We start from the raw sequence: 22,428 nt of genomic DNA on the forward strand, positions 1-22,428 counted from the left end.
ATAAAGCCCAGCTGCACACCAGAAGCATCGTAAACACAGTAGAGTCCTCCATCCACACTGAGCTCCTCATCAGCACCACTAGAGCAACTTCTGGATCGATTCACTGTTTCTCTGCGCGTGTGACAGCCTGAAAGGTACGATTTTATTTGCTTTCCAAGTTTGATTTGTTTAATTTTGGGTTTTTTAATCAAATGATTTGTTGTTGCAATGACTTTTTATGTATGTAATATGATGCATTATATCTACATGGAAAACTCTTTGATATTAAAAACTCCTGATGCGTAAAAAAAGTATCGGGCAGGAATTTCTTCTGGCTGAGAAAAAGTACCGACCGGACGTGCACGAGGTTATCTTACACTCAATCTTCAATGTAAACAATAATATAGTCACAATAATAAGCTATCTAAATGTGCATTGATTGAATAGGCTACTTCAGTTTCAAGCTCATTAAGCGCGACCTAAAGTCAGTCTTCGGATCTAATTTGAGATATGACAAAGTCTCCGTAGATATAAGTTTTTGTTTTCGCTATTACGAGGAAAATGTTTTTGTTCTAAAGTGGAAATCAATGTGGACAAGTCAAAAGCACGTTACATATTTCGCAGCACTGTAATAACTTTGCAAAAATGTTGTTACGGTGTTTCTCTGCGTCAAGCACGCGTAACGTCGCAGCGTGCCTCTCGTTGACTGGCACACATGCTGCAGTATTCCGTGTGTTTTTTTTAAAGTCCCACCTGCCCTGTTGCGCCGATTTTTAAAACTTTTTTGGCATCTGTTATCTGTGAACTTTTTGAAGAGTTTGCAGTCGGCTAAACTCATCTCGTGCTCTCGAGGGGGCGGGGCGAAGACGTGGCAGTGCAGTCTGCACCGAATGAACTGCGTTTGGCTTCCATGCTGGACCCTCACGAGCTCACGAACACCACTCTATGGTCTTTCCTGTAATTATGCAGTACCTTTTGAACTTTTGACAATCTAAGTAATGTACTCTTAAGTAATAATTTCTTTTCGCATATATAAGACAAATATGGGGGGGGGATTAATATAATATTAATATAACATAATAAGTATTAATTGCTAATACTTATGTTATAGTACATGATGTGTCATTAACATTAGCCAAGAAGCCTTCTGTCATTCACATGGTGGTTTAGAAGTTCCTGCAGAGCACATGAGCAAACTGCGTTACCAGGTCCCGTTAGTTTGGTGCCTTGAGGGCCTTTTTTGTTTGTTGCATATCTCATGTGTCAGATGCCTTTTGCACATTTGCAACATATCAAACTCAGATTTACATTTTACATTTAACCTTCTAACTGTCACCAAACCCCCTACTGTAAGTATTTAGTTGTAATTCATGAATGCTTTGGAATATAGACCAAAGGTTGGTAGGCACTCAGCAGAATATTGCAGAAGTGAAAAGGAGTTTAAAGTACCACTTTCCTTGTAACGTAATGCCCAATTTCAAAACGGTTTACACAGGATGAATTTTGAGTGTTTAAGCTTTAGAATGATACTTTTTTATTTATTTATGTTGATTATTAAAATATGTGATAGGGGAAAAGGGCATTAAAAAAGTGCACCAAGTGTCCCTATAGTTAACAGGCTATGATGCAATAGTTAACTAATAAAGCAAAAAGTGCTTATGATAATGTGTGTTACACTTGTGTGGATCTCATTGTGTGGAGTTTGTCAGGGCATTTGTCCAACGAGGCTTTTTCTTTGCTCTAAGGCTTACCCCTGGTTGCCGTATTTGTCCTTTTCAACAAACAAACGTGACATCTTGTTTATACACGCTGACACTGGCTTAAACACACAAAAGGGATCTTCCCATAGGCCCAGCGGGATGCTCTTTGTTTGCTCTCTGGACACCACATTTGTGCCAAAATTCTGAGCCAGCAGTGACCAAATTCAGCCAGCTATATTCCATGTATCCAAATGGGAGTGCACTGGGGGTTATGGCAACCAAAACCTAATTTTCCAATGTATTTGTTTGCATTTTTAAAGCAGCCTGTGTATGTTAATGGCTTCAGTAATGCATTTCCCTTGCCCTAAAGGTTGTAGTATCTGTTTGTGTGAACACCTCAAAAGACAGAAATAATAAATTCTTCCGATATTGTCAGGAAGATGTTGTGCAATGCATTGGTAGATGTATCACATGTATCAGATGTATCACTGTTTCTCTCAGGATGGCATTGTCTTGGTTCCTGTTGAGTTTCCTCTTCCGTTCCCTGTACGCCCACAATGATTTCTTCACTTCTATAGGTAAGATGATCTTCCATTGTGTTGTTCTGCCTCGTATCCATTTCTGACTAAGCTATAGGCCTACATCTTGCCAAACATATGAAACATGCAGGAAGTGGTTGAGACTAAGAAGTGAAGGTTTATCTATCTATCTATCTATCTATCTATCTATCTATCTATCTATCTATCTATCTATCTATCTATCTATCTATCTATCTATCTATCTATCTATCTATCTATCTATCTATCTATCTATCTATCTATCTATCTATCTATCTATCTATCTATATGTATTGACAAGTGTCATTTTAATCTGAGGGGATTTCATAAGAAGAATTTTTATGCCAATCAATGAACAAAATGGATATACTAGCAAAAAAAAAGTAGTACTTTTACACAACTGAGCTGGACTCCCTTAATGCATTGTGGCCTTTAGGAGAAACCATTACAAAAATCGCTTTTGACCAGTAATTCCCAAGTAATTCCAACCCATGAACATTATTTTTAGTTTGATCCTGTTATCTATACATGGCAATTTCAGTAAATATCTGGAATATTGTGCTAGCACCTGAAAGGGTGTTATAACAAAATTGTCATTGAAGCTTTGTGTAATATTTAGTCTTCTGTTTCAGATCTGACGTGTGACTTTTTGATTTGTAGGCCAGATGACAGACCTACTGTACACAGAGAAGGACCTGGTAAAATCACTAAAAGAATACATTAGACAAGAGGAAAACAGACTAGAGCAGGTCAAAGAGTGAGTAAACACACACACACACACGTTGTGTTATATAGGGACTATCCATAGACATAATGATTTTTATACTGTACAAACTGGATATTCTATCACCTTAGACTAACCCTACCCCTAAACCTACCCATCACAGAAAGCTTTCTGCATTTTTACATTTTCAAAAAACATCACTTAGTCTGATTTATAAGCTGTTTTCCTCATGCGTACCAAAAAATTTCCCTTCAAGGACAAAGATTTTGGATATTGCCATCTTTGTGGGGATATTTTGTCCCCATAATGTAGGGTTTACATGGAGACACACACACAGTCATTTTTGGTAGTCATTTGACAGCTCATTGATAGCTGGTGAATATTTTGTTTCTTTACCTGCATCAGGTGGGCAGACAAACTGGACTCACTGACGAACACAGCCACGCAGGACCCAGAGGGATTCCTGGGGCACCCGGTCAATGCATTCAAACTGATGAAAAGACTCAACAGTGAGTGGGCCGACCTGGAGACCCTGGTGCTGAAAGATACCACCAATGGTTAGTGACCGTCAAAGTCTGACATAGTAATTAGGGATGGGCGGAATTACATTATTTATCTATACATAAAAGATATGTTTATATAGTTACTGTTTTTTACTGTCTCAAGTGTTGCGTAACGTGAAGCTGTTTTTGAACTGATATCGGACTTATTATTCATTTGCAAAGAATGACTGATTTGTATTTACCAATCAAGTCCTACTTTCTACATGGTTAGGAAACAAATAAAACATTTTCAGGTTGAATTTTTAGCATAAATAACAGTATTGTATGACATACGCTACCATTCAAAAGTTTGGGGTTGGTATGATTTTTTAGTCTTACGTTCACCGGGGCTGCATTTATTTGATAAAAAAACAGTAAAAAACTGTAATATTATGAAATAAAACATTTATTTAAAATAACGGTAAATAAAACAATTTAAAATAATAGTTTTCTATTTTAATATGCTTTAAAAAATGATTTATTCCTGTGATGCAAAGCTGAATCCAGTCTTCAGTGTCATATGATCCTTCAGAAATCCTACTGATAATAATCATTTCTGATTTGGTGCTAAAGAAACATTTCTCATTATTATCAATGTTGAAAACAGTTGTGCTGCTTCATGTTTTTGTGGTAACCGTGATAATTGTTTGTCTGTATACTTGTAGAAAGTTCAAAAGAGCAGCATTTATTTCAAATAGAAATCTTTCATAACATCAAATGTCTTGTCACTTTTGCTCAATTTATTACATCCTTGCTGAATTAAAATATTAATTACTGAAAAAAAAAATGTTTTACTGGCCCCACAGTACTATACTGTTACCGTTATGTATGATTTTTGTCATACAGTAGTCATATTATTATTAGCATAAATGTCTCTATATGTGTTATACACTTCTTAAGCTGTTGTATTCCTCAAGATCAAGCCTCTCCTCTCTGTTCTCTTTTGTAGGGTTTATCTCTAATCTGACTGTCCAGAGACAGTTTTTCCCAACAGACGAGGACCAGACAGGAGCAGCCAAAGCTTTGCTCAGATTACAGGACACATACCAGCTGTCTGCCAACACCATCTCTAATGGAGACCTGCCTGGTGAGCGACTGTGCATGTCTATGTGTTTATGCATTCCAGACCGCTTGAAAATATTCATCAAGCACATTGCGTTAACTCTTTGAGAAGTATCATGTTGTGTCTGTGATAAGTTGTTTTTATATTTCTTTGGCAATTCTTTCAAATGTTCCCATGGGATAGAGTGATAATCTCTGTGCCATTTTAAAGAAATGTAAACACCATCGACTAGTTGTTTACACCTGGAGGTGATGTGTGTTTCAAATGTCTCCTGTGACTACTTAACCGCAGATGGTTATTTAGAAAGTGAACCCTTGTTGTAGTCGAATGGTTGATTGACAGGTGGGAAGGCTGTCCTTTGGATAAGCAACAAAATAAATATCTTAAAAAAACAACATCAAAATCATATTAGTATAATGATAGTTAGAACAACGCTACTGAGTATATGACATCCAATTAAGAGACCATTTGTTTTTGTGCGTCCCTTTACTGGTGTGGCCTCAGGTGTTGTGCACAAGAGCCGGATGACGGTGGCAGACTGCTATGAGCTGGGGAAGATTGCATACTCTGAGACAGATTACTATCACACAGAGCTCTGGATGGCTCAGGCCCTCACACAGCTGGATGAAGGCGAGGAATCCACCATAGACAAGGTCACAGTTTTGGACTACCTCAGTTATGCCATCTACAAGCAGGATGAACTAGAGCGAGCCCTCGAGCTCACCAAGAGGATGCTGAAGCTGGGTAAAAAAAAAATCTCAAACTAATAATTTAATAACATGGTTAAATGCAGTGTTGTTTATATATTATATAGTATTTATTACAATTTTGAATTAGCTTTTATTTTTATATTTTTAAAGGGATAGTGCACCCTAAAATGAAAATTAAGTCAAAATGTACTCACCCTGGTGTTGTTCTATTGCCGTACACACAAGTATCACAGAATGATCCCATCCGACCCGTGCCATATATCCCTAGTGTTCTGTGGGTATACGATAAAGTTTAATGAAAAACAATCGAAAAACGATTTCTTACAACGTGTGTGCTTTTTCTGGGTGAGAAAGAGTGAACTGTGGCGCTGATAGAGTCTCATGAATGCACATGTCATGCAGCCGTGCAGAGAAGACCAACGGCCAAGGTCAAGAATTTAATTAAATAATACATTAAATTTCAGTTTGTTTTTTCACCAAACCCTATCGTATACCCACAGTACACTTGTGATATACGGCACATGTCACGGCAATGAATGAATGAATGAATGGAATATAATAACTTGTATGGCTTTGTAAGGAAGGACCATGGTGGAGATAATGAACATAAAAAAATGATTACTGATGACACTAAACTATGATATTTTTCCAAACTTAAAATTGCCTTTGTGTGTGAATCTCAGACCCAGATCACCACAGGGCCAATGGGAACCTAAAGTACTTTGAGTTCCAGCTGGAGAAGCAGAGAAAGGCAGAGGCTGAGAATAAGGAAGTGGAAGATAAAAAAAGAGAGAAGAAAGTGCTGGACAAACATGACACTGAGAGCAAACGGTCCAAAGACCCTCTGCCAGAGAGAAAGAAATATGAAATGCTGTGCAGAGGGGAGGGAGTAAAACTGGTGAGCAGAAAGATATTTTTTTCCCCCCTAGTTTTTAAATGTTTTAAATGTTTTCTCAAATTCTTTCTTTTGCTTACTTTACTAGACCCCACGCAGACAAAGCCGCCTGTTTTGCCGTTACTATGATAACAACCATAATCCACTGTTGCTTTTGGCTCCAGTGAAGCAGGAAGATGAGTGGGATCGCCCACGTATTGTCCGTTATCATGACATCATCTCTGACAGTGAGATCGAGACAGTGAAGGAGATGGCAAAACCCAGAGTGAGTTGGACTTACTAAAGTTATGCTGTGGTTTGCAGTTTGAACTTGTGATTTGGTTATTCATTTAATAGTTTTTTATTTATTTAATTTATATTTTTTATTATACATTTTAAATGATAAATAATTTATATATATATATATATATATATATATATATATTTTTTTTTTTTTTAAATAAATCTTCTAGACAGTGACTTGTATACAGTATGTGGACCTTAACGGTGTACAACACCTTTTTAGTTTTTTGGGGGGGGGGTTTTGTTGCTGATATTAGCTGTCATTTAAATTTTTGGAGATAGCTTATGTGACTGTTGAATCATAAAAAAGTCTTTTTGAAGCTCAAAAGTCAAGTTTAGAAGCATGAAATAATGATATGAATAGTTTTCAAATGCTAACAGAAATCAAGAATATAGAAGTAGGCCTAGTCTGTTAATTTTAAGTTTAAGTTTAAGTCGTTTTTGAGTTTGAGTAACTTAGACTATATAAATGTAGTATTTATGAGTGAGGGGTTAAAAGTGCTTTACAGGAGCCTGTGTGTAATCCATATCTGGCTCCTCAGCTCCGTAGGGCTACTATATCCAATCCCATCACGGGCGTGCTCGAGACCGCCCCCTACAGGATCAGTAAGAGGTAAGGCCATAAGTGTGGGAATCTAGAAGACCGCCAAAAAGACGAACCGTCATGCCTTAACCGATCCATAGAATCTGAGAACTCCTTAGCAGAAACAATGCAAAACACTGCAAATCATAAATCACAATTGTTAAATTAATTGCTTTAAAAAATTCTAATATACACTGAACAAAATTATAAACGCAACACTTTTGTTTTTGTCCCCATTTTTCATGAGCTGAACTATATACACAAAAGGCCTATTTCTCTCAAATATTGTTCACAAATCTGTCTAAGGCCTTGTCCACACGGACACGGGTATTTTTATAACCGGAGTTTTTCCTACAGCGTTTTTAAAAAAAATCCCGTCCACACATGCTCGGTCTCCGTCTACATGAAAACGCAAAAACACGTATCAAGCGCGGTCAAGAGCATGCCACGCCAGCAGGCGGCGATATAAACCTTAACCGTAAAGCCACGTTGGCCAATCAGAAGCGCAAATCTGACGTCAAACACAGCGGATAACGGCGCACACTCTGACGTCGCAAGGCAAAAACCCCCCGTTTCACTGTCTACACGACAACACTGTAACCGGCGTTTCTGAAAATCCTCACCCTGGCAGGGGTTTTCAAAAATGTTCGGTTTCAGTGCGTTTTCGTGTGGACGAACGGCCGAACCGCGTAAAAAAAGTCACGGTTATAAAAATACCCGTGTCTGTGTGGACAGGGCCTAAATCTGTGTTAGTGAGCACTTCTCCTTTGCCGAGATTTGTGAACAATATATAAGAGAAATACACTCACCGACCACTTTATTAGGTACACCTGTCCAACTGCTCGTTAACACTTAATTTCTAAGCAGCCAATCACATGGCGGCAACTCAGTGCATTTAGGCATGTAGACATGGTCAAGACAATCTCCTGCAGTTCAAACCGAGCATCAGTATGGGGAAGAAAGGTGATTTGAGTGACTTTGAACGTGGCATGATTGTTGGTGCCAGAAGGGCTGGTCTGAGTATTTCAGAAACTGCTAATCTACTGGGATTTTCACGCACAACCATCTCTAGGGTTTACAGAGAATGGTCCGAAAAAGAAAAAACATCCAGTGAGCGGCAGTTCTGTGGGCGGAAATGCCTTGTTGATGCCAGAGGTCAGAGGAGAATGGCCAGACTGGTTCGAGCTGATAGAAGGGCAACAGTGACTGAAATAACCACTCGTTACAACCGAGGTATGCAGCAAAGCATTTGTGAAGCCACAACACGCACAACCTTGAGGCGGATGGGCTACAACAGCAGAAGACTCCACCGGGTACCACTCATCTCCACTACAAATAGGGAAAAGAGGCTACAATTTGCAAGAGCTCACCAAAATTGAACAGTTGAAGACTGGAAAAATGTTGCCTGGTCCGATGAGTCTCGATTTCTGTTGAGACATTCAGATGTTAGAGTCAGAATTTGGCGTAAACAGAATGAGAACATGGAACCATCATGCCTTGTTACCACTGTGCAGGCTGGTGGTGGTGGTGTAATGGTGTGGGGGATGTTTTCCTGGCACACTTTAGGCCCCTTAGTGCCAATTGGGCATCGTTTAAATGCCACGGCCTACCTGAGCATTGTTTCTGACCATGTCCATCCCTTTATGGCCACCATGTACCCATCCTCTGATGGCTACTTCCACCATGTCACAAAGCTCTAATCATTTCAAATTGGTTTCTTGAACATGACAATGAGTTCACTGTACTAAAATGGCCTCCACAGTCACCAGATCTCAACCCAATAGAGCATCTTTGGGATGTGGTGGAACGGGAGATTCGCATCATGGATGTGCAGCCGACAAATCTGCGGCAACTGTGTGATGCCATCATGTCAATATGGACCAAACTCCCTGAGGAATGCTTCCAGCACCTTGTTGAATCTATGCCACGAAGAATTGAGGCAGTTCTGAAGGCAAAAGGGGGTCCAACCCGTTACTAGCATGGGGTACCTAATAAAGTGGCCGGTGAGTGTAGGCCTTTTGTGTACTTAGAAAAAACCTTAGATCTTTGAGTTCAGCTCATGAAAAATGGGGGCTAAAACAAAAGTGTTGCGTTTATAATTTTGTTCAGTGTATATTTTAAATAACTAAAACAGAGAATAAAAACTCACCAGGCACTTTATTAGGTACACCTGTTCAACTGCTCACTAACGCAAATATCTAATTAGCCAATCACATAGCAGCAACTCAATGCATTTAGGCATGTAGACATAGACAAGACAATATGCTGAAGTTCAAACTGAGCATCAGAGTGGGAAAGAAAGGTGATTTAAGTGACTTTGAACGTGGCATGATTGTTGGTGCCAGACGGGCTGGCCTGAGTATTTCAGAAACTGCTGGTATTTTCACGCACAACCATCTCTAGGGTTTATATAGAATGGTCTAAAAAAAAGAGGAAATATCCAGTGAGCGTCAGTTCTGAGGGCGAAAATGCCTTGTTAATGCCAGAGGTCAGATGAGAATGGCCAGACTGGTTCGAGCTGATAGAAAAAGGTAACAGTAACTTAAATAACCATTGGTTACAACCAAGGTTTGTAGAAGAGCATCTCTAGTCTGTACACACAACATGTCGAACCTTGAAGCAGACAGGCTACAGCAGCAAAAGAACACACTGGGTGCCACTCCTGTCAGCTAAGAACAGGAAACTGAGGCTACAATTCATACGGGCTCACCAAAATTGAACAATAGAAGATTGGAAAAACAAGGCCTGGTCTGATGAGTCTCGATTTCTGTTGCGACATTCAGATGATAGGGTCAGAATTTGCCATAAACAACATGAAAGCATGGATCCATCCTGCCTTGTATCAACGGTTCAGGCTGCTGCTGATGGTGTAAGGGATATTTTCTTGCCACACTTTTAGCCCCTTAGTACTAATTGAGGATTGTTTAAATGCCACGCCGGTATTGTTGCTGACCATGTCCATTGCTTTATGACCACAGTGGACCCATCTTCTGATGGCTACTTCCAGCGGGATAACGTGCGATGCCACAGCTCAAATCATCTCAAACTGGTTTCTTGAACATGACAATGTGTTCACTTTACTCAAATGGCCTCCACGGTCACAAGATCTCTATCCAATAGAGCATCTTTGGGACTGCTTGATGCTATCATGTCAATATGGACCAAAATATCTGAGGAATTTTTTCAGCACTTTGTTGAATCTATACTACAAAGAATTAAGGCAGTTCTGAAGGCAAAAGGGGGTCCTAATCTGTACTTGCGAGTTGAACCTAATAAAGTGGCTGGTGAGTGTATATATGATTTTTTTTTTTTTAAACATTATTTTAGAGCATACTGAAATCTAGAGTTTAAAATATTTCATTGCATGTTCACAGGCACTAGCTGTGACTTGTAAACACATATATATATTGGTTTCATGCTGAGGAGTTCCCTTTCGAGGGAACTCGCGATGCGTCACTTGACGCTTTGGGAACGCCCCCAGCGTGAATGCGTCTGAGCATCAATGTCAACTAGTCCAATGGAAAGAATGAGCGTCACGGGCGGGTGACGTCATGACCAGGAAGGCATAAGAGCACATCCGGTGAAACGCGGCATTAGCTTCTGTGTCTCAGCAAGCGATCTGTGTTACTCTGCCTCTGTCTATTTATTGTTGTCTGTTCGATATTATTGGGAAGAGTTATGGCGAAACAACTTTACAAACTCTGTGCTTCTCCCTGCCCGCGTTATTTAACGGGTGGGGACACACACGAGCTTTGTGTAGTTTGTTTGGGAGTGGAGCATGCGGTATCAGCCTCCGAGGGCAACATTGTGAGAACATTGTCAGCCTCTGATTGCAACATTGTGAGAAGCTTTCGCTTCGCATGCTCCACTCCCGCCTGTCACTTTTCGAGGAAAGTGGCCAGGCTCGCGATCCTCGGGGTGCAGGACACGCGTCTGCCGAGGCAGCGCGGAGAATGCATTCCTGTGGATCGCGAATAGGATCTCGTTACGGGGTTGGAGACGGGTCCGCGGATCTTATCTCCTCCCTTTCCACGAGGGATCCAGTGCTCTCTCTCCGGTCTCGGAAGCCCGCGCTGCGGTCTCTTCCGCCCGGGGAGAGAAATCAATGCTTCAGTGCTCTACCTCCGAGGAGGTAGATGTGCTGGGCATTGAAAGTGTACACAATCATGGGGGAAGTGGATTTGCCATCTCTTCCCCAGCGTATGAGAATTATATATAGCCTATATATATATATATATATATATATATATATATATATGATAGTTTATATATTATATATAAAATAAAGTGTATATGTATAAAGAATGTATATAAAAAAATATATATATAATAATAAGCTGGTGGAGGTGTTTACTAAGGCTGTAGATAAATTAAATATTTAATGGCCAGCAGAAATAAGGGGGCACTCTTCCTTAAAATAAATTGAACGAGTTTCCTTCCCTCTATTTTTCCACCTCCATCACGGGGCCTTCCATTTTTCCCGATCTGCACAGCGAGCTGTCTAGATCATGGAAAAAGCCTTACTCATTTTTTAGCCCCACATTCATGTATATTCAGATATTTGGGGGTTAAGAGAGTATGGCTATGGGGCAATACCCCGGGTAGAACAGACACTTGCGAGCTATGTCTCCCGGTTCAGTATCGTCCCTGAAGGCGTCGGCTTCTCTCACTAAACCATTAAAGAAAACTATTTTTTAATCTAGTGGGAAAAGCATATATGGCAGTGGGTCTAGCACGAGCCTGCTTGCACACTATAGCAGTGCTGCAAGCATATCAGGCTGACCTGCTGTGGTATTTGGACAGAAGTGAGGGAGTTTGGCCCGATGGGGTTTGAGAACTCCGTCGGGCCTCAGATTTATCTCTCAGGGATGGCAGCCAAAGAAATGTGGTCACTGAGAGACACCTCTGGCTCAATTTGATGGGAATCATGGAGAAAGATACAAGATAATCTCTCCCTCACTATGTCCAACCCACTGGGGCTGCTGGGCGTGAGCAGCTCCAGCCGGCTAGTTTCTCATACACAACACAGCAGCCAAAGCCTTCAAAGCAGAAGCCGGATCCGAGGACCGCTCTTCATGCTGAGAAGGCTGCGGCTCAAAAGAAAAGGTCTGGCGCCACGGCGTCAGACCGGTGAGGGCAGCCCCAACCGGGGTGGAATGGTGTACACCTCATTATACGGTGCCCTTTCCATCTCTGTGCCCTCAGGGGACCGTTCTGCCAACCCCGCCACCCTTGGTGCTTCGGGGCGCAGCGTTCTCCAGCGAGCTTCTGGCGCAGCGTCAACTCGACATTGCGTCGGACTCGCGCCCTCTGAGGGGGGTTCGAAAACAGTCAGTTCGGGTGGTTCCTGCCAGTATGTTTCAGGTCCCCGAACTGGCTGTCTTTATTACACCAGAGGCCAGCCTCGAGGGGCTGGTTCCCTTGGTAGATTTTCTGGCAGCGCGGAAGCTACTGCCAAATATATCTCTATGGGTAATGGTAATCTCTCTGGTAATGGAGCAAAGGGTAAAGGCCCTGTTAGCAAAGAAAGCTATAGAGCAGGTGTACTCACCCGACATTGCGTCGGGTCTTTACAGTCGTTATCTCATTGTTCCAAAAAAGGATGGAGAGCAGCGTCACATACTAGATCTTCGTCTGTTGGAGTGTTTGGTGCTGGAACTCAAGTCCAAGATGCTGACACTCAAACAGATCGTGACTCAAATCAGATCCGAGGACTGGTTTGTCACGATAGATCTAAAAGACGTATACTTCCATATCTCCATCCTCCCTCAGCACAGGAGGTTCCTGAGGTTTTCTTTGGGGCAAAGAACACCAGTATCAGGCACTTCCTTTCGGTCTAGCTCTATCACCCCGCACATTCACGAAGTGTATAGACGCAGCTCTGGCCCCGCCAGGCTGCAGTGTATACGCATTCTAAATTGCATAGATGACTGGCTGATTCTAGCGGAATCAGAACAGTTAGCGGTTCGGCACCGAGGTGTCGTTCTCGCTCATATGCAGATGTTGGGGTTGAGGCTCAATGCCAAGAAGAGTGTGCTTTCTCCAGTACAGAGAACCACTTTCCTTGGTGTGGTACGGGATTCAGTGACGATGCGGGCCACTCTGTCGCCCGTTCGTGTAGCTGCTATCCTAACAGCCACAAAAGAGCTGAGGCTAGGCCAGTCACGCACTGTAAAACAGTTCGAGAGACTGTTGGGTCTTGTGGCAGTAGCGTCCAACGGGATACCTTTTGGCCTGCTGTACATGAGACCTTTGCAGTGGTGGCGCAGGACCAGAGGGTTCTCCCCGAGGGGAAACCCACTTCGTATGATCAAGATCACGCGGCCGTGCCTTCGTGCCTTGGTTATATGGAGGAAACACTGGTTCTTAACCCAGGGTTCGGTGTTGGGAGCTCTTTGCCATCTAGTTGCTATCTCGACAGATGCTTCCCTCACCGGCTGGGGAGCGGTATTGGAAGGCCGCTCAGCTCAGGGCTTGGGAGGAGTCATCATCTCGCTTGGCACATGAATTGCCTAGAGATGATGGTCGTCTTCAATGCGTTGAGACATCTCCTCCCAGACCTGAGGGGCCATCATGTGTTGTTCTGAAACAGTGACTGTTAGGCCTCAGGGCAGCAGCGTTCAATGTGATACCCTTTGACCTGCTGTACGTGAGACCTTTACAGTGGTGGCTCAGGACCAGAGGGTTCTCCCTGAGGGGAAACCCACTCCGTACGATCAAGATCACGCGGCAGTATCCCCGCGCCTTGGTTATATGGAGGAAACTCTGGTTCTTGACCCACAGACAACACGTTGGTGGCCTATTATTTTGGTCCCTCAGGAAATTACGCTGTCTGAGGGCAGTGTATATTCCAGGGGGGCCAGAATATTGGAGCAGACACCCTGTCGAGGCAGGGGCTGAGGCCAGGGGACTCCACCCCGAGGCGGTGGAGCAAATATGGGAGTTTTATGGCCAGGCAGAAGTGGATTTGTTCTCGTCTCAGCATACGACGCACTGTCCACTCTGGTTATCCCTCACTCAGCCAGTCCCCTCGGGGCTGGTTGCTATGGTGCAGACGTGGCTGAGGCTACGTCTGTACGCATTTCCCCCTGTTGCTCTGCTCCCAGGAGTTCTGGAGTGATTCCGCCAGGATGGAATAAGCCTATTTAGTAGCACCACCCTGGCCGAGCTGAATTTGGTTTGCGGACCTAATTTTTCTCCTCGACGGACCTCCCTTGGAGGTCCCGATCAGGAGAGACCTTCCGTCTCAGGCTGGGGATGCAATATTGCACCCCCGGCAGGGGATTTGGAAACTGTGGGTTTGGCCTCTGAGGGGGCCCAACTCATAGAGAGTGGTCTCTCAACCGAGGTTGTTGAGACCGTTCTAAGCTCCAGAGCTCCCGCTACGAGGAAACTATATTCACTATTTCGAGAGTTTTTCACTTCTTGGTGTTACCAGCGTCAGTGGGATCCGGTTAACTGTTCAGTAAACACAGTATTCGAGTTTCTGCAAGAACGCTTTGTATCAGGTCTATGTCCTTCCACGCTTAAGGTATACGTGGCGGCCATTTCGGCTTTCCACGCCCTGGTGGGTAGTACATTTTTGGGTCGAGACCCCCTGATCACTCGTTTCCTTCGTGGCACTTTGAGGCTGAGGCCTGCAACTTGCACTAGGGTGCTGGCTTGGGACCTTGCAATAGTTCTAGAAGGCCTATCTGGGGCTCCCTTCGAGCCCTTAGATTTGGTCTCAGAGAAGTTCCTTTCTTTTAAGACTATTTTCTGCTAGCTATTTCGTCCCTATTAGAGTCAGACCTTCAGGCCCTTTCGGTCCCCACCTGCCTTGAGTGCACCGGGGATGGCCAAGGCATTCTTACCGAAACATGGATATGTTCCAAAGGTGCCTACCATTATTCCGAGGCCTATTGTGCTGCAGGTTTCTGTCCTCCTTTTACATCTGCGGACCAGGAAAGGCTGAACCTCTTGTGTCCAGTGCGAGCACTGGATACTTATGTTCATCGGACATCTTCAATGAGGAAGTCCGACCAGTTGTTTATTTGCTTTGGATCACCTAAGAAGGGTCTTCCTGCTTCTAAACAGACGGTTAGTAAGTGGATAGTCGAGGCTATTTCACTTGCATACGAGTACTCTGACCATCCGTGTCCCTTGGTGGTCAGAGCTCACTCAACGAGGGGTATGGCGGCCTCTAAAGCCTTGTTATTTGGAGTTTCTCTCCAAGACGTTTGTGATGCGGCAGGCTGGTCTTCACCGCTCACATTCGTCAGGTTTTACAGTTTGGACCTGGATGCTGCCCCAGGTTCTCAGGTGCTTAGTGCTTAGTTCCAACAGACTGACACTCAGGTACTTGGAATTCTGGCGTTTTGGGTATTCTCGTTCCCAAAGCGTCAAGTGACGCATCGCGAGTTCCCTCGAAAGGGAACGTCTCAGGTTACTACTGTAACCATAGTTCCCTGAGAAAGGGAACGAGACGATGCGTCACCCTGCCATACTTCCTGCATCCCTGTGATCGGCTTGCTTCGACTTTTTGAAGCTAATGCCGCGTTTCACCGGATGTGCTCTTATGCCTTCCTGGTCATGACGTCACCCGCCCGTGACGCTCATTCTTTCCATTGGACTAGTTGACATTGATGCTCAGACGCATTCACGCTGGGGGCGTTCCCAAAGCGTCAAGTGACGCATCGTCTCGTTCCCTTTCTCAGGGAACTATGGTTACAGTAGTAACCTGAGACGTTTTCCGCCTAGCCGTCTTTTTGTCATTGTGATGGATAAAAGGGTAAAAAGACAGAGTAAGCAATGCTCTACTTTGTTACTTTTTCTTGCTGTAGTTGTCATGTTCTCTGTGTGGAGGGCTTGAACAGGGACAGAGTGATTCAAAATTATAATTTGAAAGTTTAGGACTTTGTAATTCAAGGATTAATGTTAACAACTTTGACTTGAGGAGTTGAAATTATAAAAAAAATTGCATCACTGCTGCTGGTGTACAGTTCTGTCCCTGTTCTTTACATGGCTTCAGTTCAGAAAATGACACTAAATTGACTTCTCTTTCTCCCCTTTTTTCCTCTCTTTTATCTGCTCTTATTCTGTCCATGTCCTTTTGTGTGTTCTTGCTCTTCTTTAAACTTTTCCTCTCTCTTTCTCCTCTTTGATTTGTGTAATGGTGAATAGCTAAAGCGAGCCACTGTGCACGATCCCAATACGGGAAAACTCACCACTGCCCAGTACAGAGTCTCCAAGAGGTAAGGGATCAAAAGTCAAAGGTCAAAACATCCTATCAAAAACTGTCATTCAAATGGAGATTCGTAATGTGTGCCAAAATTAAAAAATCCAACCTTCACTTGGCCATAGAAGTTTTGGTGACCCACTTTCACAGGCAGCAAATGTTAGAGTCTTTCTTCTACTACAGTCCTCTTAATGTTAAGACTATCTTAAATGTTTGAGAATCGATAAATGAACAATTGTGCACACATACAGCATTGCGCCTAAGTCACAGTCTCTGAATGAACAGCCGTTTGAGTCTGTGAACTAAAATAATTTTTTAAATAGCGCTATTCCGCTATACATAGTTCTATCGTCTCCCTCATATTCCACCCACACCAGAGTGGTTTAACTTATTCTAGTTATTATGAGTGTGTATGTTTGAGAACGCACGTCCCAGCACAGGCAGACTGGGTGGAGTTGCTGGAACACTTGAGGGCTCCTTTCACACCAAAAGCTATGAATGTGTCAGTTTGTGAGTTTAAGACTTCAAACATTATGTTGAGAAGATAAATATATTAAAATAATTGGTATATACACTACCATTCAGAAGTTTGGGTCAGTAACATAAAAAAAAAAAAAGTTGTATACTTTTATTCTGCAGAAACATTAAATTGATCAAAAGTGACAGTAAAGACATTTATAATATTACAAATGATTTCTTTTTCAAATGCGGTTCTTTTGAACATTCATTCATCTGTGATATTCATTAAAGAATCCTGAAAAAAAGTATTGTGGTTTCTACATAAATATTGAGCAGCACTACAGATTTTAAAATGTTTCTGAAACAAATCAGCTTATTAGGGATCATGTGACTCTGAAGACTGAAGAAATGTCTGCTGAAAATTCCGAGTTGCCATCACAGGAATAAATAAAAATTTAAAAGATATGAAAATAGAAAATATTTATTTCAATATTGTAATATTTCACAATAGTAGTTTTTTACTGTATTTTTTTATCAAAATAACTGAGCATGAGACTTTGTTCAAAACCGTTCATATAATCTTACTGAACACAAACTTTTGAACAGTACTATATACATATTTATTTTAAATCAATGATGTAGGTGTCAATAAGCAATTATTTTAAATGGAAAATAACTATCATTTTAGAAATCATGGTTAAGATTAATGTTTAATGTTGATTTGCAGAAACTGAGGGGCCCCCCCCTCTCTCTCTCTCTCTCTCTCTCTCTCTCTCTCTCACACACACACACACACACACACAGACTCACTCACTCATAATCCTGAATGAGATCAGTGTTGCTGAATTCCTTTACTCTGATATTCTCAGTGAGGAATGTGAACTCATTTTGCTGATTGCTGCCCCCTCTTTCTTTTTAATTTCTCTTTCCACCATTCATCGCTTCCCCTGCCGGTTTGTCTTTATCACAATCAGACTTTTTCACATTTATAACTAATTAAAATAATTTCAACTTTAGAAATCTTTTCACTGAAAACAGGATGTGAAAACGTCTGAAAATCATTCATGTGCATGGTGTGGCATGAGGTTTGTTTATCATGTATAATGGAATAGTAGTTGCTTTTGTATATAGTTGTTTCACTTTTCTTCAGTTTCTAGTCTTTTTCTCCCCTCATTCTAGTGCTTGGCTGTCTGGATATGAGCATTCTACAATTGAAAGGATTAACCAGCGTATCGAGGATGTAACAGGCCTGGAAATGGACACAGCAGAAGAGCTGCAGGTAAGAGGAACTTTTACACAACCAGCCAATCAGATGCTTTTAGTCAGATGACTCATTCGTGTAACAAGAATCCACCTGTTGTAATATTGCACTGGTAAAAAGGTTGTCATAAGCAATGTTTTTCATCTCAGGTTGCAAATTATGGAGTTGGTGGTCAGTACGAACCTCATTTTGACTTTGGAAGGGTGAGTTCCTGTGTCTTTCTTTCACCGATAAAAAGTCACACATATCAGCAAATCAGTGTAGGATTATTAAATTGTTTATATACAGTACCATTCAAAAGTTTGGCGTACGATTTAAAAAAGTTAAAAGCATGCTTTTTCAGCATGTCTTCATTAAATTGATCAATAGTGACTGATTAAAGACATTTATAACTTTACAAAAGTTTTATATTTCAAATAAATGCTGTTCTTTTGAACTTTCTATTCATCAAAAACCCTGAAAAAAAACATGTATCACAGTTTCTACAAAAATAATATTATTTGATAATAATAAGAAATGTTTCTTGAGCTCCAAATCAGCATGTTAGAATGATTTCTGAAGGATCATGTGACACTGAAGACTGGAGTAATGATGCTTAAAATTCAGCGTTGCCTTCACGGGAATATGGCAAAAATACATTCGATTTTAAACTATATTGAAATAGATTTTTTTGTTGTTGTTATTATTGCAAATATATTCACAATATTACTGTTTTTACTGTATTTTCGATAAAAATAAATGCAGCCTTGGTGAGCATCTTTTTTGAAAAACATTAAACCAATCTTACAGACTTTTCAACAGTGGGCTAAGCCTGTGTCTTGAGGTTTTTTTTTGTTTTGTTTTTTACACTCTGTTCTTATAAACAGAAAGATGAACCAGATGCCTTTAAAGAACTGGGAACAGGAAACAGAATTGCAACTTGGCTCTTTTATGTGAGTAAACTGACTTTGACGTGCAGACACACACATATATTAAAGGTACAATATGTAAGAATTTTGTAATAAAATATCCAAAAATCACTTGCACAGTGTGATATATTTCCTGCAGCTGTGTACTTACAATATCCCAAAAGTCTCCAAAGATGTTTTATTTCAGAGAAATTCCAATTTTAAATAAGTGGCCGTCCCGAAAAAAAAATGTCGCCTGTCAATGACGCAATATCCGCGCTATCCTCGGTTTCCGTTCATACTGCCATAGCCGTGGACAACTGCGTAGTGCGTAACGTTTAGCGGCACGAAGTTCTTGTTTCTTTCAAACATAGACCATGGCAAGCAGACTTTGGGACAAACAAGGAGAACTAAAATGAGGATCAATATCAGCGTGGCGTTTTTGAGATGCCGAGAGCTCCACGTCCGCGACTAACTTGGACTTGACAGAGCTTCACGAGTCACGACTTGACAGCTTTATTAGACAGGTGAGCAAATGTACATAAAACAAATCAATGTTATATAACGTTAGCTCAACATGATGAAATGTTAGAATATGGTCAGTATGTTATTCTAATGTTGATCTAGCTTAACGTTACTGCTAGTTTCGTATAGCAAACGAACTAACACGTAGTATAACATTATAACTTTCAACACACATTTTAATGCTGTTTAGTGTGTTAGTGTAACGTTAGACCAAGTGAAGCAGCGCTGCGTTTACCTCACAAGTTTAATTCGTCTAATAAACTGACCTGTGTGAGTAATCCAGCACTGGCGAGTAGTTCGGTAGAATTAAATGTCCTTATTCCTTTATATCCGCGGGACTCGCGTGTGATATCTGTCTCTTTAGCAATCACGACCTGCTTCATACCACTGTAATGTTAATAAACATGAATTTTTGCACTCATCCATAAACATTATTAGATCCATCAGCTTGACAGCAAGTCCCATCATTCAGCTCATCACTGCATCATAAACCTATGCCTTTGTTATTGTTGGAAACTGTGCCCTCTTGTGGCGAAAAAACCTACATATTGGCCCTCATTTATCATTCTTGCGTAGAAACGGGCGTATATGTTGGCGTAAGATTATGCTTACACTCCTCTCACCGCCTGATTTATGAAGCTGTGCGTACCTTTGAAATCCAGGTGTACGCAATACCTGCCCTTGATAAATCCCGCGGCTGAAAACGATCGTCATTAGAATAACACGCCCCTATATATTCAAGTCTCCGCTTCCCACACGCCCTCATTTTACGCCATGGACACACGGAAGACGGCAAAGAAGAGAAACTTCTCTGACGTGGAGCCGAAATGACCTATCACAATGCTATATTTTACAGCACGTCTTTTGAATTAGCATTCAATTTCGAATCACGTTACATGTATTGGGGTGTACAATAGTGATGATGATGATGTGATGTGGAGTACCATTCATTCACATTAATAATTGCATGACAATTTGTAATATTCTTATTATTATTAGTATGATTTGTATTATTAATGACGCTTATTGTTATTTAGAAGAAGAATGTCATTATTATTATTTGTATTATTATTATTATTTAAAAGAAGAAGAATGTATTTTTTATTATTTTGTCAGTCTGAATTATTTTTTGGTCATGAAAGCCTTTCGTTACCGAACCCAGTCCGTGCGCACCTGCCGGGCCTAACCCTGAAACGTCAGGGTAAAGCGCACAGGCTCGCAACTGAAGGAATACATATGCTTACAAATCAAATGCTTTGGTAAAGTCACACAAATTAAACATTGAAGTCCATGTTGCACAAAAATAAACACTGAAGTTTATAATTACTATGTTGTTGTTTTTTTGTTTTACAGTGGGTCATAATATATAATATCTTTTAGTTTGTCAGTGCATTTTGTGGTGTTAGGAATTGTTTTTCTGTGCATTTCCGCACTAACTCAAAACGTGCGTACATGTACACCACCTCCTGAGCTGGCGTAGGATTTGAGCGTGCCGTACGCCAACGTCCATATTGATAAATCTCAAAGTCACCGTGGTTTTGGGTGTACGCCAGGTGTACGCTGGAAATTTGGTGTACGCACTTTTGATAAATGAGGGCCATTGTGCCTTTAATGTCAATCACAACTATCAACATTTTATGGTCTTTAACATGATTTATCACATATCTGATTAGCTTGTTTGCTTGTAAATATGCTTGTTAAAATGCTTGCAATAAAATGTAAAGTAATATAACATTATAGCAGTGGCGGATGCAAAAAGTCACACTCTAAAAAGTGTGGGTGGGCTGGAATAATTCGCATCACTCCTTGTTTGTCAACTTGGGAGAAAAAATTGACGGGCAATACTACGCACTGTAATCTCCCATGACTTTAACACCGTCAGGTTCCGCAACAAAAGACCTAAAAGCTCATTCAAATCAACAATGCTTTATTTATACCAAGTCCAGATCCACCAACAAGGCTGAGCCTAAATTGGTGTCCAGGTGACAAAGAGTGAAAACTATTGATAGATGAAGAGTGACCGCTCTGATTGCGGAGTGCAATCACGTGAAAAAAGATCAAATCAAAATCACTGTAATGTATCATTAAGAGAAATCGCAATATCTGTATCGACACCCGCAGCTCCGCCCCTGCATTATAGATATGCATTATCATGACATTATATTACCTGTTGCAGATGAGTGACGTGTCAGCAGGGGGCGCTACAGTCTTCCCTGATGTAGGCGCAGCAGTGTGGCCTAAAAAGGTGAAACACCACAAAAAATAAATGATTTTCTTCATGTGTAAACTAGTTAATTCATTTTAATATTCACTCTCTCTTACCTTTCAGGGTACAGCAGTATTCTGGTATAACCTTTTTGCCAGTGGAGAAGGAGATTACAGCACAAGACATGCTGCCTGTCCAGTATTAGTGGGAAACAAATGGGGTGTGTGTGTGTGTGTGTGTGTGTGTGTGTGTGTGTGTGTGTGTGTGTGTGTGTGTGTGTGTGTGTATATATATATATTATATGTATGAGTGTGTGTATTCTCACTTGTTTTATTTTTTTCTACTCTCTTTTCCTCCAGTATCAAACAAATGGATACATGAACGAGGTCAAGAATTCAGACGACCCTGTGCAGTGTCCGAGATGGAATGATCACTTCTTTTCTTATTTCCTGTTCAGTGTCAGTTTTAGTCAATATGATGTGTGTTTGTACAAGGAGTGAATGACTATGCTTCAATCTATGCATTTATTTTATTGTTCCCTTTTACTCAAATAATAGACCTAGGAATGCTGTGAGGTTTCTGGGCAGGATATTCCCTGACTGTAGAAACTATGAATATGCATAGATCCAATCAAATATTTTATTTTAGTTATTTATTTAGGGTTAAATTTGAACTCCATATGTTTCATTTGCTCTTCCTGACATGTCTTAAACTCCAACAGACCTCTAAGTCTTTCATTTAAACCACTGAACACTCCATAAACCTTAATATAAATGTTAAAGAAAACACGGCACAGTGCAAGCCCAACTTTTTAGACCAGAAAATAAAAGGAAAATAA

The 22,428-nt window shown here is 41.1% G+C and overlaps 1 protein-coding gene across 2 annotated transcripts; it reads left to right on the forward strand.

Annotated features, from left to right (window-relative positions):
- Nucleotides 1-22,428, forward strand: p4ha1b (prolyl 4-hydroxylase, alpha polypeptide I b). 2 transcript variants are annotated; one of them, XM_056235145.1, is made up of 15 exons: nucleotides 1-134; nucleotides 2,181-2,257; nucleotides 2,897-2,993; nucleotides 3,366-3,517; nucleotides 4,452-4,589; nucleotides 5,070-5,309; nucleotides 5,959-6,173; nucleotides 6,259-6,435; nucleotides 6,995-7,065; nucleotides 17,891-17,990; nucleotides 18,122-18,175; nucleotides 18,839-18,904; nucleotides 21,561-21,629; nucleotides 21,714-21,810; nucleotides 21,950-22,428. In XM_056235145.1, exons 2-15 carry the CDS (start codon nucleotides 2,182-2,184, stop codon nucleotides 22,018-22,020), a joined length of 1,623 nt encoding a protein of 540 aa, XP_056091120.1. In that variant the 5' UTR covers nucleotides 1-134; nucleotide 2,181; the 3' UTR covers nucleotides 22,021-22,428. The 2 variants fall into 2 exon arrangements, with proteins under 2 accessions (XP_056091120.1, XP_056091121.1); XM_056235146.1 differs by lacking the exon at nucleotides 6,995-7,065 and adding an exon at nucleotides 16,198-16,268.

The sequence above is a fragment of the Rhinichthys klamathensis genome, unplaced genomic scaffold, assembly GCF_029890125.1.
Source record: "Rhinichthys klamathensis goyatoka isolate OS25496 unplaced genomic scaffold, OSU_Roscu_1.1 h1tg000412l_1, whole genome shotgun sequence".
In the NCBI taxonomy this organism is placed as follows: Eukaryota; Metazoa; Chordata; class Actinopteri; order Cypriniformes; family Leuciscidae; genus Rhinichthys; species Rhinichthys klamathensis.

Bases quoted from the DNA above. Each gene is read 5' to 3' on its own strand.
- p4ha1b (XM_056235145.1), top strand. From the start codon at position 2,182: ATGGCATTGTCTTGGTTCCTGTTGAGTTTCCTCTTCCGTTCCCTGTAC. The intron at 4,590-5,069 runs GTGAGCGACTGT...GTGTGGCCTCAG, and splicing joins CTCTAATGGAGACCTGCCTG to GTGTTGTGCACAAGAGCCGG. The intron at 7,066-17,890 runs GTAAGGCCATAA...CCCTCATTCTAG, and splicing joins CCCTACAGGATCAGTAAGAG to TGCTTGGCTGTCTGGATATG.